The 16,002-nt window shown below is 57.2% G+C and overlaps 2 protein-coding genes across 2 annotated transcripts in view; one reads left to right on the forward strand and one right to left on the reverse strand.

Moving 5' to 3' along the window:
• The window catches only part of ICMT (isoprenylcysteine carboxyl methyltransferase), a 9,438-nt gene extending 3,799 nt beyond the window's left edge, over positions 1 to 5,639 (forward strand). Inside the window, exon 6 of the mRNA XM_029945935.1 lies at positions 2,373 to 5,639. Within this exon, the coding sequence (XP_029801795.1) occupies positions 2,373 to 2,555 (183 nt within the window). The 3' untranslated portion in view covers positions 2,556 to 5,639. The remainder of the gene's footprint in view (positions 1 to 2,372) is intronic.
• Positions 5,640 to 6,076: 437 nt separating this feature from the next.
• The window catches only part of RNF207 (ring finger protein 207), a 12,714-nt gene continuing 2,788 nt past the window's right edge, over positions 6,077 to 16,002 (reverse strand). The window contains exons 4-15 of the mRNA XM_029949631.1: positions 15,782 to 15,995; positions 15,296 to 15,342; positions 14,974 to 15,046; positions 14,822 to 14,890; positions 14,296 to 14,364; positions 14,125 to 14,219; positions 13,345 to 13,531; positions 13,017 to 13,202; positions 12,724 to 12,775; positions 12,275 to 12,392; positions 7,779 to 7,859; positions 6,077 to 6,991 (exon numbers count right to left, since the gene is read on the reverse strand). Of these exons, the coding sequence (XP_029805491.1) occupies positions 6,820 to 6,991; positions 7,779 to 7,859; positions 12,275 to 12,392; positions 12,724 to 12,775; positions 13,017 to 13,202; positions 13,345 to 13,531; positions 14,125 to 14,219; positions 14,296 to 14,364; positions 14,822 to 14,890; positions 14,974 to 15,046; positions 15,296 to 15,342; positions 15,782 to 15,995 (1,363 nt within the window). The 3' untranslated portion in view covers positions 6,077 to 6,819. The remainder of the gene's footprint in view (positions 6,992 to 7,778; positions 7,860 to 12,274; positions 12,393 to 12,723; positions 12,776 to 13,016; positions 13,203 to 13,344; positions 13,532 to 14,124; positions 14,220 to 14,295; positions 14,365 to 14,821; positions 14,891 to 14,973; positions 15,047 to 15,295; positions 15,343 to 15,781; positions 15,996 to 16,002) is intronic.

Consider the following 16,002-nt stretch of genomic DNA (forward strand, 5'->3'; position numbering starts at 1 on the left):
AAAAAAAAATTAAAAATAAATAAATAAATAAAACTTACCATCCGGAAGCATACAGTTCAGTGGATTTCAGCGAATTTACAAGGTTATCAGTCTCTCTTATTTTATTTAAAAATTTTTTTAATGTTTATTTTTGAGAGGGGGAGAGAGAGCGCGCACACATGTGCGCGCACAAGTCGGGGAGGGGCAGAGAGAGGGAGACAGTATCTGAAGTAGGCTTTGGGCTCTGAGGTGTCATCAGAGAGCCCAGCGCCGGCCTTGAACTCATGGACCACGAGATTGTGACCCGAGCTGAAGTCAGATGCTTAACCGACTGGGCCACCCAGGTGCCCCTGTTTATCTCCTGTAAATAGGTGCGTGTGCCCCCTGCCATGTTTCAAGTGAAAATGAAATAAAACCCAAAAGAATGGATTTAGTCCTTAATGTTTTTTCTTTTTTTACTGTGTGTCCTAAACTTGAAAACTCCTGGCGATTCTAGGTGCGGTTTTCCCATCTGCTCTGCCCTGCCCCTGCTTCTTCAGCTTAGACCTGGAGCACCCCTGTGGGGTGGGAACGGAGGTGGGGCTTCGGGGAGGTGGAGCCTTCTGCTGCTCCAGTAGATTCTGATTTTCATTAGAAGCTGCTGTTGACGAGGCCAAGGTCCTGTATCAGGTTTAATGTGAGCCAGAGTTTGGTTCGGTCTCGGGTTGCTGACTGAGCCTTGTTCCGGGGCCCTTGCCTCTTGAATCTGTTTTCTTGGTTCTTGAAAGACTTGGCCAGAGAAGTGAACAGAGTTTAGGGAACACCTCACCTCCTTGAGAAAATCCAGTCTGGGCGCCCAGGCATTCCACTGGCCGTTCGTGGTCCTTTGCGGACTCTGGAGAGAGTGCAGAAGGGGCAGGTTACCATACAGGATTTATTTTATTCTGTTTTAATCATTTGTTTAGTTCACAGAGTTGTGAGAGAGACCGTGCGTGAGCACGAGCAGGGGAGGGGAAGGGATTGGGGGAGAGCACCCTGTCAGCAGAGCCTGACTCGGGGCTCGATCTCGTGACCTGAGCCAGAATTGAGTTGGACGCGTAACAGACTGAGCCATTCAGGCGCCCAGGATTTATTTAAAAACGTTCATCTCGGAGACTTAAGACTGCTGCATTAACAGTCATACTCCCTGGGAACAAGTTGATCGTAGTCGAATCATGTAGTTTACCGTAAATGCTACCTATGTACTTAAGTGCTTTAGGACTAAAGCGTTTTCATAGCTCTTTGACCGTAGGTCTTTTTACACTGTGGCCCAGCACACACACGGATGAAAACAGAACAAGCCGTTCCCAGAGCAATACTCACTCTTACTGTGTACAGAATACTCCTGCTGTCTGTCTTGTTATTTGTGATGCACTGAACGGACTTCCGGGCTCAGTAACAGGTTGTGGACTGCAGTTGGGAGACCCTGGTGTAGGGCATGTCGGGAAGGCACACGGTGTATGCTGGCTGTGAGGACATGGGCCCTGGGGTCACTGACAGGGCCAGTCCTGGCCCTCACTCTGGCTGCTTGGCCTCTGTCCCCACACACAGAGGACAGCAGTGCCACCTCCGAGGCTCAGCGTCGGGGCTTATTGGTTGTGAAGGGCTTAGCTTGTGCATGAAATACAGTTCGTGCCCAGTGAGCAGTGATGGGAACAAGAGGTCGGAGGCACGTGCCTGGCCCTCGGTGGGAACCGCCACTGGAGGAAGGTGTGTGTCTGTAGGGTCTGTCGGCGCGGGCAGGGGCGGGGTGGTGGGTCTCCCATACAGCCCAGGAAGTTCCTGAGAACCGGTCTGGAAGGGGACTGTTGGGCGGTGGATCAGGGGGGAAGATGTGCTTAGAGTAGGGGAAACACCCAGGTAAGGAGGTGAGAGGTGGTCACGGTGGGTACGGCCCAGCGGAAGGGAGCCGGAGGAGGTGGCCAAGGGGTGGCTTTTCGGGGTTCGGGCAGGGGAGTGGTTTGAAGAAAGTGATTTTGTAGGCTCAGGTAGCAGTAGATCTTGTACCCTGGGGGGGGCTGTGGGAGGCAGGCAGCTGCAGGCTGCGGGAAGGTGCATGGAACAGGAAGGGGCAGGCTGGGGGCCCCACAGGGAGCTGCTGTCAGCCTGAGGACTGAAGTCTGAGAAGTCGGTGTTTTAATTTTTAGGTCTCTCTCACGTAAGAGGAACAACAGAAAAGTGTGTGAAAGCAAGCCACAGCGATGCGGGCTTGGCTCCGCGTGGGGGGGGCGGCGTGGCTCAGTGAGTGGTGTCCAGGCCGCGGCTCTCAAAGGCCCGACGGGAAGGCCTGCGCGGGTGTGCGGGAGGGGCAGCTGCCGCCGGAGTTGGCGGTGTCCGGACACTGTGACCCTGATGGCCTTCGTGTCCCCCATCAGGTGATGCTCTGCAACCCCATCTGTGGCGTTGGCTACGCTCTGACGGTGTGGCGGTTCTTCCGGGATCGAACAGAAGAGGAGGAGATCTCGTTAATTCACTTTTTTGGAGACGAGTACCTGGAGTATAAGAAGCGGGTGCCCACAGGGCTGCCTTTTATAAAAGGGGTCAAGGTGGAGCTGTAACGCGGCGGGAGCAGGCCAGGCTGGGCCGAGGGGCCTCCCCCTCCACGCAGCCCGGGACAGAGCCGCGGAGTGGATCGCCTGCATCGTCCTGTACGTCACCAGTTACTCTTCTGGGACCTCACTCAAGACCGAGCGGTCAGAAGGCCTTAGGACCAAAGGACCCCATCATACCCTAGCGCAGTCTGTTCTTGGGCTCAGTCAAGGTAGGACATAGATCAAAGAAGAACAAGAAGCAAATAGCAGCACTATTCAGCGGTGCCCCTCCTGAAGGGCCCCGGCGGGAGCCCAGGCCACACGCCCTGCCCCACGAGGTATTTAGTGTAACTGAGACCCCTCAGGAGAGGCGGACTCGCCCCTTGTGCTGAGGAAGGCTGCTCTGCAGGAAGTGGGGTCTGGGTGTCAGTGCTTAGCGTCAGAAATGTGTTCCGAGTCTTTAACCGAAAAACACAAACAGCACAGCTTCGACCTCCTTTCTGTGCTTAAGTGCATGAGCATCTCTACAGTTTTAAGGTAATTCTTCATAAGGCACTTTGGCTCTTAATATATTTAATCGTATTTACATATCTATTTTTTATAAATAGCGCATAAATTCAGAGGGGACTCACTCGGTGTTTATATGGACGCCTCCAGCCGGCTTGGCTGAGGGGCACCGGGCCCTGTGGCTTTCCCCGGGGCCCTGGCTCCCGCCCTTCTCCCCAGCGCGGGCTGTTCTCAGCAGGACAGGCACGAGGCATGTCAAAGGTGTGTCCTTTTTCCTTAGCGAAGAGCTGCTCCCCGAGCGCCCGCCCTGAGCGGGGTGCCGGCAGGCACCGGGAAGCGGTGCTCTCCGTCGGTCTGGGATTCCGGTCCTATTCACCATAGCTTATATTTTTATGTTTCAAGTGAAATCTGTTAACTGTTGATTTCTGTGTTCTGTTCTCAGAACTCCACCATCTCTAACGTCATTTCACACTGTCTTTTCCAAAGGGGTTTAAGCATACATCCCTCCAAAAATCAAGCACGTCTGCTTACGAAAGTCTTAAACAGGGCAGATGATCCCAGCAGAGATTTCGTCAGCATTTTTGTTTTTCAAGTTTGGGGAGAGTGGTTGGCTTTAAACGGGTGAGCTTTAGGACCCGTGTTGAATTCTGGACCAGAGAGGGCCTTGATCTCCGTGTGGAATCCTTCCTACAGTTCTGCGTGGCGCCACCAAAGCCTGGTCATGGAGGCCGCGGCGGCCCTGGCTGGAGGGCGGCCGTGCGGCCACGCCACGCTGGTGGCTTCCAGGAGCCACGTACCTTTCCGTGCCTAGACTCCCCATCCGTAGAATGGGGTCACTACCACCTACCTCATAGGGGTGTTGTGAAAACTTAGAAGAACAGCGTCAAACGTTTTTAACGCTTAGGGAAGAGAGAGTGGCATAAATGAAATCTACGCTGTGTCAGGTCACACAGACATGGACATCGGCGAAGCTGTACCGGACGCCGGAAGTGTGTGTTCAAAAGAGCATTTTACCAACTCAGAAATAGCACTTGTTACTAGATTTCATGGCCTAATTACTTTTTTTGTTCTGATGTATACCAAAGAGGTTTACGGGTTTGTTGATTACTGGGATGCCACGCGCCTGTGTGAGTGGACTCTTACCGTCGGCTCGTGAGGGCCTGGCAGCCAGGCGGCCGCCGCCCAAGGGCCCAGCAGCAGGTCCCTCTGGCACGAACACTCCCCAGGGGGCGTAGACATGCACTGAACTCTGGGAACTTGAGTTGACTCACTTCTGGCTTGTTCTCCAGACAAGCTTAGCCAATAAACCCCGTTCATTTGGATTGCAGAATGCAGGAGGGCGTGGCTGGGAAGGGGCTGGGCTGGGTCCGCCAGGATGGGACCCCGCTTTCACTCCCACTGGGGGCTGTGAGGCTGTCGTTAAGAGACGGGGAACAGCTAACGAGGGCTCCGGCTTTGTGGACAGGGAGTCTGGAGGTGCGGGCGTTTGGCGCTCCCGACCTGCTCCGCCTGCTGGAATTCACAGCGCCCCCGTTGCTGCCGGCCCCTGAGCCCAGAGGGCGGGCCTGGCGTTCTGTGGCGAGGTGCTGCTGTCACACCACCTGGGCTTGAAAGTACTTCCGCGCGTGGGACTAGGGGCCACCCGCACCCCGCCTTGTACGTCCAGGGCAGAAATAGTTACTTAGGGAGAAAAGATGAATTGCTTAGGGGCAGGATTTGGCAGGTGACTGGCTTCCATCTAGTACTGACATTTTCAGATTATTTTTAACTCCATATATTTAGCAGTGACAGTGCGTACGCAGAGAATCAGGTTAATGAAGCACAGGATTTTTGGGTAAAGGCCACGTCACCCGGTCCCTCAAATTAAACTGTCAAGAGATTACTTGCTTTCTTCATTGCAGGTTTTAAAGTGGAGATTCTTAAATGGAAAACAGGCACAGCGCAGAACGCAGCTACTTTGAAGCAGCGCAAAATGAAACGTTCTGTGAGGATTTGTAGGCTGTGGCCAGTGGTTTACAGAAAAGAGGGAGTGAGAGTGGGTGAGCCTGGCCGAAAGCAAAAGGCAGCAGACCCCACTGCCCCTTCCTCTGTATGAACTGCTGCTTGAGCCTAAAAACTAAACTTGACTAATCCCTTCCATGTACGTAACACTCGGAGTGAGCGACCCCGAGGGGAGCGCTCCTGCACCACTGCCCGTGTCTGTGGCGCAGGCTCGGGGACCGGCCACAGCTCCAGCGGCCCCGCCGTAACAGGGACAGTGAGCCACTGTCCCTTCTGCACTTTCTTACTGCCTTAGATAGTTGTGATCTCCCGCCGCGTCGTGCTCCGGCAGTGGCTCGGGGAGGGCGCCGGCAGAGGCTTGCTCTCTGCGCCCAGCCGTGAGAGCCGACGCCTCGTCCCGGGCTTGGGGGCCAGCCGCCGGGGCGACCCCACGCGCTTGCTCTAGGGGACGCCGCCCGTAGCTAGGAGAGTAACTTATGGAGTAATTATTTTACTCGTTTTTACACGCAGAAATGTTTATTTAAATATTTTAAATGGGATTTTCTTTCACCGATACAGATTATTCTTTCCAATTCTTAAATAAAACTGTACTTGGTTTCACTACGAGTGGTAGTGTGCTTGTGTGGGCTGTAGACACTCTTAAGACCCTGTCATCTCTGGCTGAGAAATGTCGGGATCCACAGCATAACACCAGATGGGTTTTGCCCATTCAATTCAGTTCTGAATTCTAACCTCTAACTAGTTCCTTACGAGTCCCTCCTGCCCTTTAGGGCCCCTGGGTTTGCGATGCTTTGGAGCGAGAACCTCAGAGCTCGGAACGCAGTGGGTGTCGACGTGACGTTCCCGCATGATGTGCTGGCCCGCTGGGCACGTGGAGGCCATTTGCTGTTCGGTTTTTGGTGTGGTTTTTTTTTTTCCCGTTTGTTTATTTTGAGAGAGGGAGAGTGCAGTGGGGGAGGGGCAGAGAGGGAGAAGGAGAGAAAATCCCAGGCATGCTCCCTACCACCCAGCACAGAGCCCAGCGCAGGACTTGAACTCACGAACTGTAAGATCATGACCTGAGCTGAAGTCAGACACTTAGCCCACTGAGCCACCCAGGCGCCCCGTCCATTTTCTGTTTGAACCACCGAATCAAGCCAGATATTTCCTTAAAATGTGACTGTGTGGACATTTTACCTCCAGAACTTAGGATTTCAGGGCATCTGGGTTAATTTTCCTTCCTAAAGCATTTGTGAACTTCTGCTGGGTAGAAAGGGCACCGTGTAGGAGGGGCGATTTCTGGAGAGAAGTTGGTGCCGAATCGTCCTGCACTGTCAGAAGAAGGTGAACACCCGGAGAAGCGGGAACCAGCTGCGGAGACGCCGCCCGCGCCCCGCCCCCAGCCGGCTCTGCTTTGCGCGTGAAAGGAGGAAACGGGCGTGCAGATCACTGGCTGGAACTTTCCAGCAGGGCCTTGCGGTCTGAGAGCGGTGCAGGGGCTGGTGCTCACACGCGGCGGGAGGCCAGGCCAGCGAGGGGAGGGGCTCGCGCTGCCCGCTCACGTTTTCCACGCGGACGGGGCGTCGCCCCAGTCCCTTGACGAGGCCCAAGACTCCGTGTGACGCAAACATGGGGAAGAGCGGCGCTTAACTCGAGCCCAAGAATCGGAGATTAAGGCCGACCGGGCAGAGGGTCTGGGGTTTTCCGCCGCCGAGTGATTCCCCTTTATGCCCGGGCAGGAACAGCCCTTCCTGAATATCCCAGCCTTGGCCTGCGCGCTGCTAAATGCCCGACCCTCAGGTTGCTAAGTCGGGCGCTCTCTCCGTGTGGGGGCCTCACCCCCGTTTTTCTGCTTGGGTCTGTGAGGGTCTTTGTTCTTCAGCGGAGGCTCTTCTTTGAGGCTGTTCGGAGTCCGGCTGTTCCCTCTGGGTTCTGAGGTTTTCTCTCTCTCCTCTGCAACACCCACTGGGTCACTCCTAAAGGGACACCTGGTGTGAGTGCTGCCTGCCACCACGCCCCCCACCCCCCTTTCACTGCGTCCACATCAACATGGCTTCTGGCGTGGGGAGGCCTTCTGGACGGCACCAGTGGGTGAGCCAGAGCCTTCTCTCCTAAAGGAGTCCCCTCTTGTTTCTAATGGGTTTTAGTTGACAAAACATCGGCAGTTCAGCCCATGTCTGTGGCTTGTGGTGACAACAGCTTTGAATGGACACTTCCCTGACGCATCTGAGCCGAGCGAGGTGCCCAGGAAGCTGAGACTAGTTCAGCTTTGTCACCAGCCACTCTAGACAGCGGCAGACAGTTCCACGCCCTCCTAGCTCTCCTCGCTCTGGTTTCCTGCAGCCCTGACCTCTGCCCGATGGTGGGCACACTTAGAGCAGATTAATGTGCGATCAGCCTGTGACAGCAGCGAATCTGTTACCGCACATTCTTCTCTCCTTCTGGCAAGGACTTTGGCAAACGCCGTGGCTCCAGTGACTAGTGATGCTCTCACTTGGAGGAAAAATCCCCACTTCTCCTGATTCAAGTGAATCTGACTCCCTTGGTGTAAGTGCCTACAATCCCGTCTTCGGCGCCGCAGCCCTCGCTGGTACGAGCAGCGCGGGCAGCAGCCGTGGCCATCTGTGATTCTAGAGCGCCGGCCACGTCTCATCTCTGGAGCCGCCATCCTGAATCGGAAGCTCACTGACCCGTGCTTTACAAACAGCCCCAGCCTGGACCGGATGGGAAAGAAAACCCGCGACGTGGAGAGACCCGCCTCACCTGGCCTGAGTCTCCGCGCCGCCGCCCTCCTCCTGCGTGTGCTGTGGAGGGTCTGGCCGCTCCTCCGGGGGCACCTGAAGCCTGTGCGGGAGAGACTGTTCCCGGGAGGCTCGGAGGCAGCAGAGCCGGCCCCTGTCTGTCCTTCAGCCCCCTCTTTGGACAGGACCAAACTGAATGGGACACTCAGGGGCCTGCCTAGGGCTTTGGTCTCAGCGATCTACTGACGGCCAGAGCTGTTCCCATGGACAGCAGCCGCATGGTGGTCAGGATGAAGGTGCCCCAGGGCCAGGTGGCAGGGAACGGCAGGACAGACACCTGCATGACGTGGATCCCTGGGACAGTCTGGGTAGGGGGACCCCGTCTGGCTTCTCTGGGGACCTGAAAGGCCATTATGACTGGGGTGTGGCCAGGGGCTGCAGTGGTTGGAGGTGGACAGGGAGGGTCCCGTAAGGACTGCCGGGCCCTGGAGTGGTGGGAGCTCCAGGCTTTAAGAAGACCACTGGCTGGGGCCCCTGGGGGGCTCAGTCGGTTAAGCCTCCGACTTCGGCTCAGGTCAGATCTCACGTTCGTGGGTTCGAGCCCCGCGTCAGGCTCTGTGCTGACGGCTAGCTCAGAGCCTGGAGTCTGCTTCCGGTTCTGTGTCTCCTTCTCTCTCTGCCCCTCCCCTGCTCGTGCTCTGTCTCTCAGTATCAAAAATTAAAAAAAAAAAAAAAATTTAAAAAATTTAAAAAAAAGAAGACCACTGGCTAGGGAATACCGTGGAAGGGCCAGAGAGGGTCAGTGACGGTGGCACAGGCTGGGGCTGCCACGGGGGACACCTGTGAGCTGAGACACGCATCGGCAGGACGCGGGTGGGTTGGAGATGGGGCGAGGGAAGGAAAGGAATCGGAAGGCTTTCTCACTTGGGCACCTGGGGGATGTGATGCCACTCCTGAGGGGCGGGGGTGGCGTGTTTGGGGGAGGAAATGGGGCTCTGCCATCGTGGGATCTGAGGTGCCCTTGACGTTGTCAAGTGGAGACCCCCTCCTCCAGGAGGGGGCAGCCGGAGAGGGGGCCGGAGCCCAGGAGGGCCTATGCCGGGGAGGGTTTGTGGGCCATCTGTGTCACATGGGGTTCTCAAGCAGGGGGCCGGGTGAAACCCTTTGAGCGCAGGGTGCGGGATGGGGAAAGGCGCTCGGACTGAGCCCTGGGGAAAGCTGACCCCTGGGCACTGAGCAGAGGGGCAGCCTGCGCGGCCGAGGGAAGCAGCTGTGGGCTCTGCCTTGGAAGCCAGAGAGGAGCCTAGACAGCAGGCACGGCCCTGCTCTTGAGCGCTAACCGAGAGGCCAAGGGCTGCAGCCAGAGGTCGCTGAGGACCACAGGCCACAGGAGCAGAGGGGGCTCAGCTGCAGGGGTGGGGGTGAGGGGAGTGTTCCAGGCCCTGGGAGAGGAGGAAGCAGAGGCCCCAATGCCCTGGAGAACGGTGCCGTGAGAAAGGACAGAGGCAGCCTCCTTCCCCCCCCCCACCCCAACCTCCAGGAGCGGGGCTCCTGTCTAAGCTCCTTTCCCTTTGCCAGAACCCACCACAGGCACCACCCCCCCACCCCCCGAGACGGGCAGAGTCAGGAGCAGGGCCTTGAAGCTAGTTTCTCACCGAAGCAGAGCACACAGAAGGCAACGCGCACAAACAGTGAGAACGAAGCTCGGTAGGTGTGCACAGCCTGAACGAGCGGGGTGGTGGCCCCCAGAATGTCCCTCCATCCAGAGCCCCCGGTCCCCACCCCGGGACAATCACCATCCCGGCTGCTAATGCCAGAGGTGGCTCTGGTTTTGATGTCTTATAAACGGAATCACCCTGCCTGTGGCATAAACGACTCAATGCAGCTTCGGAGCAGACACTGCACCTGGTCCTGGGTGGGCAGGGGCTTTCGTCACAGTAGTGCAGACGCCATGCTGGGTGTGACCTCTCAGTGCGCATGTCAGAACAGTCACTGAAAGGTGGCTTGGCAGTTCTAGAGGAACATGGTCACTGCACCTCCTCAAACTCATTTCATCTCTAGTAAAGGTGCCAAGACAACAGGGGAAGAAAGCTCTCCAGGTTGGGAAGAGGACGACACCGGAAGTTTGGAAGCTGGAGGGTCCGTGGGAACCTCAGCAGCCAGGGGCGCCCGAGCTCGGAGCGGACAGGGGGACAGGCTGAGGCCCTGCTCCCTTCACAAGACAGAGTCCTGGGGGGCCCGGGAACTGGCAGTCCCCTGGCCTCTGTCACAGGGAGGACAGGACAGAAATGGCGGGCTACCGTCAAGCTCCCTATTGCTGAGCGGCTGCCCCTCCCCCATCCCCAGTGCCCTGAAGGGAAGGTATGAGGGTACGACAGGTGGAGATGAAACCAGGGCTGCCTGCAAATGCTCCACACAGTGGCCGGCAGGAAGGAGACTGGGGAACCACAGAGAGAAGCCTTGCCCACCCCATCCCCCGACCCCCTGCAGTGAAGTGCCACCCAGCTGCTCTGAGCTTCTAGAATGCCCCGCCCCCCACTCCTAATATGAGCACAGGATCAAAGATGATCTGAAAAAAGCCTTTAAAATGAAAGACAGAGGGGAGCCTGGTGGCTCAGTTCAGCATCCGACTTGGGCTCAGGTCATGATCTCACAGTTTGTGTGTTCGAGCCCCACATCAGCCCAGACCCTGGAGCCTACTTCGGATTCTATGTCTCCCATTCTCGCTCTGCCCCTCCCCTACTCATGCGCTCCTGCTCTCTCGCTCTCTCTCATAAATAAACATTAAAAAATTCATAAGTAAAATGGAAAACAGAAACCTAAACAAAAACTTGAAGGAAAAAGATTTAAGGGAGAAAGAAACAACAAACACCTATCAGCCTTGGAGGGGTAAGAGACCATCCATAAAACAACAGAATGCTGTGGGAGAAAAAAGACTACAGTACAAAACAAGAGCTCTTGGAAATAGAAAACAATGAAATTTTAAAAAGAGCTCTGGGGAATTTTCTTCAAAAATGAACTCGATAGAAGGATTGGAAGAAAAAAGAAATCTCTCAGAAAGCACAGCAGAAAGATAAATAGGAAGATACTGAGAAGGTATATCAGCCCCGGAAATCCAATATTCCAACAATAGGGATTCCAGGAAGAGAAAAAGTGAAGAAATCAATGAGCTAGTTCAAAAAGACATGTCAAAACTGAAGGACATGGTGGCGCCTGGTGGCTCGGTTGGTTAAGCCATGATCTCATGGTTCGTAGTTTGAATGCCATGTTGGGCACCACACTAACAGAGCTAAGCCTCCCTGGGATGCTCTCTCCAGCTCTCTCTGCCCCTCCCTGGTGCTCGCTCTCTCTCTCTCTTTCTCTCTGTCTCAAAATAAACAAATAAAAGGAAAAAAAACCTGAAGCATATGAACTTGCAGACTGAAAGGACCTACCAGTTCTTCCTAATGGATGGAAGTAGACCCTCACCAGTGTGAAGTTTCAGAATGCTGGGACCAGAGAAAATTCCACAAGCTTCTAAAGAGAACAAGTAGGTCTCACCACAAAGATTAGGAATCAGAATGCCTTCAGACTTCTCAAAGACAACCTTGGAAGCAAGAAAATAATACAGCAATACCTTCAAAGGAGAATCGTTTCAAATCTAGAATTTCATAATTTGTTTGTTTGAGAGAGTGAGACAGCAAGCACTGGCAGAGCAGAGGGGCAGAGGGAGGCGGAGTCGGCGAGAGAGAGAAAGGACCTCAAGCAGGCTCCCCACTCTGTGAGGAGCTTCACAAGGGGCTCAATCCCATGACCCTGGGATCATGACCTGAGCTGAAACCAGGTTGGATGCTCAACCAACTGAGCCCCCTCCAATCTAGAATTTCAGTCTAGAATTCGATACCCAGCAAAACTATCAGTGAAGTGTGAAGGCAGAATATAGACATTTCAGACTCGTGCTGTCCAAAATATGTACATCCTGTGCACTCTTTTCCAAAGGGTTATGGAGGGTGGAGGGGCAAGGCAAATGGGAGTCCCCAGGAGGGTGGTGGAGGAAGAGCTCAAGCTGATGGCGGTGCAGCAGACCTACAGGGCACAGCCCACCCTGGGACTACGTGACCCAAGAGACAAGCACACTGAGAAGCTGCCACCAACATTCCTCTGCCACTTGAACATCTTTTGATGCCCAAGTACGGTGCTGAGAGCCTAGACTTGGCTTGACCATGTGGTGAGGCAGTTCTGCCCTCTCCTCCATGTCCCGCTGCCTTGAGGGCCCTCCTTTCACCCCCAAGAAGTGCCTTCTGCTTTGACCTATCCCAAGGGCCAGAGGTGGGCACTGTTGTGCCTAGAAGCAGAAACTCCGAGCAGCTCACTCATTCTGTGTTTTTGAGAGATGACCAGCCCCTAGTCTGCCCCGATGCCCTGAGTAAGCCCTCATGCCCTGGTCCGCTGACTTCCAGAAAGGATTTCACGTAAGGCACCTTTCCCACACACATCCTGAAGTGTCTTGGCTCCCCTGCAAACAACCGCCGGTCTCACCTGGGCTCCAGCCGCTCCTTCACCTTGGCAATGGAGCGGACGTAGGGAGTGATCTGCTTGGTGATGGTGGTCAGGTAGGCATTCTCCTGCTTCAGCTGGAGAAGGTCATGGAGCTGGGCTGTGGGGGCCAATGCCAGAGCGTTGGGTCTTGTTCGCCTCAGGTTCTTCTTGTCAGGCCTCAGACCATCTACTACGTATCTATCCCAACTACATCAGTGATTGCGTCTTTAATTAAAGAGCACCGTGAGCCTTGTGGAGGTATTCTCCTTACTGAATCCTGACCTCACATGCATCGTTTTGGGGCATTAGCAATTGTGAGCCAAAGTCAAGGGCTAAGGGGAAGAGCATGGGAGTTTGTATCTGGTTAGTGGGTAACTGACTCCCTGCGCCTGCTAACACATGGGTTAGCTCTGGGACAAGGGGGGTGCACCCAGCAGCGGCTGGGGGACCTTCGTAGATCTCCTGCTCGTTAGCCACCCGCTGGTAGGATTCCTCCCAAATCTGAAAGAGAAAGTGAGCTGGATGTCACATATGGCCATGAGTTGGCATTTCTGTCCTCTGGTGACTCGGGTCCACAGGGCACCCTCCTCCCCCGCAGCTAGTTCACTTGGTTCCAGGCAGCAAAGAGCCTCATTGCAGAGCCTGCCACATGAGGGCCTCACGATGGACCAGACCAAGCTCCTCTTTACCCTCTGCACACGTGGGGCTGCGGGGGATGGGACAGCGTCTGGGGAGGGGCTACCTTCTGGAAGGCTGCTCTCATCCCCTCCAGGGCAGCGCACTCAGAGGCGATCTGCGCGTCCACCTGGGAGGATTTGTGCAGGATGTCTCCCATGATCTCCGCCTTGATGAGCGAGTGGTGTTTGGTGAGGTCCCGATGCAGCTCCTGTACCTGGTCCTTCAGGTTCTGCGTCTCCGTCTGCAGGCGCTGTATGCGGAGACCCAGTGAGCGTGCCTCCCCCTGGAGGCACAGCCCCCAGCCAGGCGGTCAGGACTAGATTTGGCCGCTGCACTGTGGGGAGGCAGAGACAGGGACATCCCCAGCCTGCAGGTCCCTGGCCCCCGCTCACCCAATAGGAGTCCTCATAGCGGCGACAGTGCTCCGTGAAGGGCGTATCCTCCCCCTCTGCCAGCAGCACCTTGGTGCTGACGGACCGGTGCTGCGTGGGCTTTTGGACCAGTGACCCCAACATCTTTCCCACTGGGGAAGGGCAGCTGGGCCCCATCAGCACGTTGGCGCCTGAGCCCACCGCTAGCCTGAGGGGGGAGCCAGTGTCAATGCACATATGGGGGTTGGCCTCTCCCCGAGACTGCACACCAGAACCCCTTAGGAGCTTTGAAAAAGCCTGTGCAAGGCACACCCAAGACCAAGGACGTCAGCATGGTGTTTAAAACATGCCCAGGGTAACGTCAACGTACAGAAAGGGTCCGTCCAGATGTATCAGGGCTGGTGTGTAACAAACTTTGTGCACCCACCCATGGGACTTTGAGCATTTCACCTGACGCCCAGACTCCCCTGACTGGGGCCCGGGAGTCCTGGCACGTACATCCAGCTCAGGCACGGTGTCCTTCTGGACGTCTGGCTTCCAGACTAAGGCCTGAAAGTCAGGCCTCCCCCTAAGCTGCCTGTCCCCTTCAGTCCCTAGGCGCCGTGGAGCGGCGGTTGGGGACAGCCCCGGGGTCATCTCTGTCCTTCCCTAACCAGGCTCTGCTTTGCCAGGTCTGCCAGGGGCTTCTGGTCCCTCCATCTGGGGATGGCAGCAAGCAGTCTGTCCCACTGCCGGGTACCTCATGCCACCCCCACACCCCATCCCGGCCCTGGTGGGGAGGGGGGCGCCCCAGCTGCTCACATGTTGGTGCCGCCCCCGGTCCCCTGCGCCCGGGGAGGCCCCAGCAGCAGCGGCTCCAGGCAGCGCGCGAACTCGGCGCGGTGGTCACTGGTGATCTGGGCGGCGGGACCGGATGGTGAGGCGGCCTCCTCCGTCCCAACACCCCGCTCCCCCACCCTGCGTGGCCCGCACCTTGCTATTCTGCACAGGGCGGAGGCGCTGAGGCCGAGTGACGATGCCCTGCAGTCTCTCCATCAGTTCCTGCAGCGGGAGGAGGGCGCTCAGGCCCCGGGGAGGGTGGGCTGGTGGGCACGACAGTGAGGGCCCACGCCACCAGGGCAAGGCTGTCATTGGCACTCAGTCGGCGTGTATTGGAGCCTCCAGCCCCTCCCTGGGACTGTCCCAGAACCCCCACACCACCCCAGCCCCCAAATCCATAGGAATGTTGTGGGTAGTAGGACTTGATAGACACTTGACACTTTTGGGGGGAGTGGAGGCTCACACATGCTCCCTTCCGGGCGTTGCTGTCCTTTTAAAAGCAGCTCAGCTGGCCCCCAAATGGTTTGCAGATGGCGGTGTGGAGGAGGGGAAGGTAAACCCAGAGAGCCCTGGTCCGGCCTCCGGGTGGCAGGCTGCCAAGACCTGAGGTGGGAGTCTGGGTTGTGCAGGGTGGGCTTCTGATGGCAAGCGGGGAGACCCCTTGGGGGCCAGGACTCACATAGCCCAGGTCCAGGAACTCAGCCTTATTGGCCAGGCTGAGAAAGGAAGAGCAGATGACCAGGTGAACCTGCGGGCGGGACACTGCTCTGTAGCTGGCAGGAGGGAGGCCTCTGGCTGGGTGCCCAGCCCTGTACCCCCAGCTCCCCTTACCTGCAGGGTGGGCAAGAGAGTGGCCAGGTGGGAGAGCTGCTCCTTGAAGGCCTTGTCCTTCTCTTCGTATTGGCTGGGGGAGGGGCAGGCAGCCTCATCTCCAAGGGGAATGCTGCCCCCCAACCTGGGGAGGGGGCTCAGAACCCGGAAGTTCTCCCCACCCACCAGCTTTGTGCATCCTTCCCTGGCACCCTGAGCCACCCTGCCCTCCCCACCCACATGTCTTGCTCCCCAGGGTGGGGCAGGGTCTGCCCAGGTCCAGGCAGGGAGATAGGTGTCTGGAGGCCAAGGGCCAGGGGGTGGAGACCCCACCACCACTCACCTCTGCACGGCCTGCAGCAACAGCGCTTTCCTCTCTGCCAGTTTGTCCTGGGAGGGACAGCCTTCTTCTGACTGGACAACCTCAGCCCGCCACCTCCCAGCCCGGCACCCCCCCAGGCCTGGGCCCAGGCCCCTCCCAGCCCAGGACTCACCCAGGCCTGGGCCCCAGCCCCTCAGCAGTTCAGCTGGCTGTCCCTCCAACCTCCTGGCTCTTCCTGCCTGCACCCCTTGCCTGGGAGCCCTGGTGCCCTCACTGTAAATGTCAGCAGCTCCTGGGCGGAGTGTTCCCTCACCCCCCTGCACCTCTGGCACCAGCCTGGGGCTGGAACTCTCCTGGCCACTGTGATAAAGTAATTCTTCGACCTGCCCCGCTACACTGGAAACTCCTCGAGGCGGTGGGGGGAGTGGTGGCGGGATGCTGTGGGTACCAGCTCGTGGCTGATGAGGATGCTTAGCCTATGGCTGTCGGGTCCCCATCACCCCTCACCTGCATGCTGCCAAAGAGGGCATGGATGGCGGCCTCCTCCTCCCCTGCGCTGCGCCGCACCTCCTCCACCATCGCCTGCAGCAGCGCGATGGCCTCCCGGGTGGCCGTCTGCAGGGCCTTCACGGCCTGGGAACCGGGGGCGGCCTCAGCCCTGTGGGCGCGCACACCCCCTGCCCCGGCCCGTGGGGGCCCCCACCCCCGCCCCGCCTCCGCGCTCACCA

Source organism: Suricata suricatta, chromosome 8 (assembly GCF_006229205.1).
Source record: "Suricata suricatta isolate VVHF042 chromosome 8, meerkat_22Aug2017_6uvM2_HiC, whole genome shotgun sequence".
NCBI lineage: Eukaryota > Metazoa > Chordata > Mammalia > Carnivora > Herpestidae > Suricata > Suricata suricatta.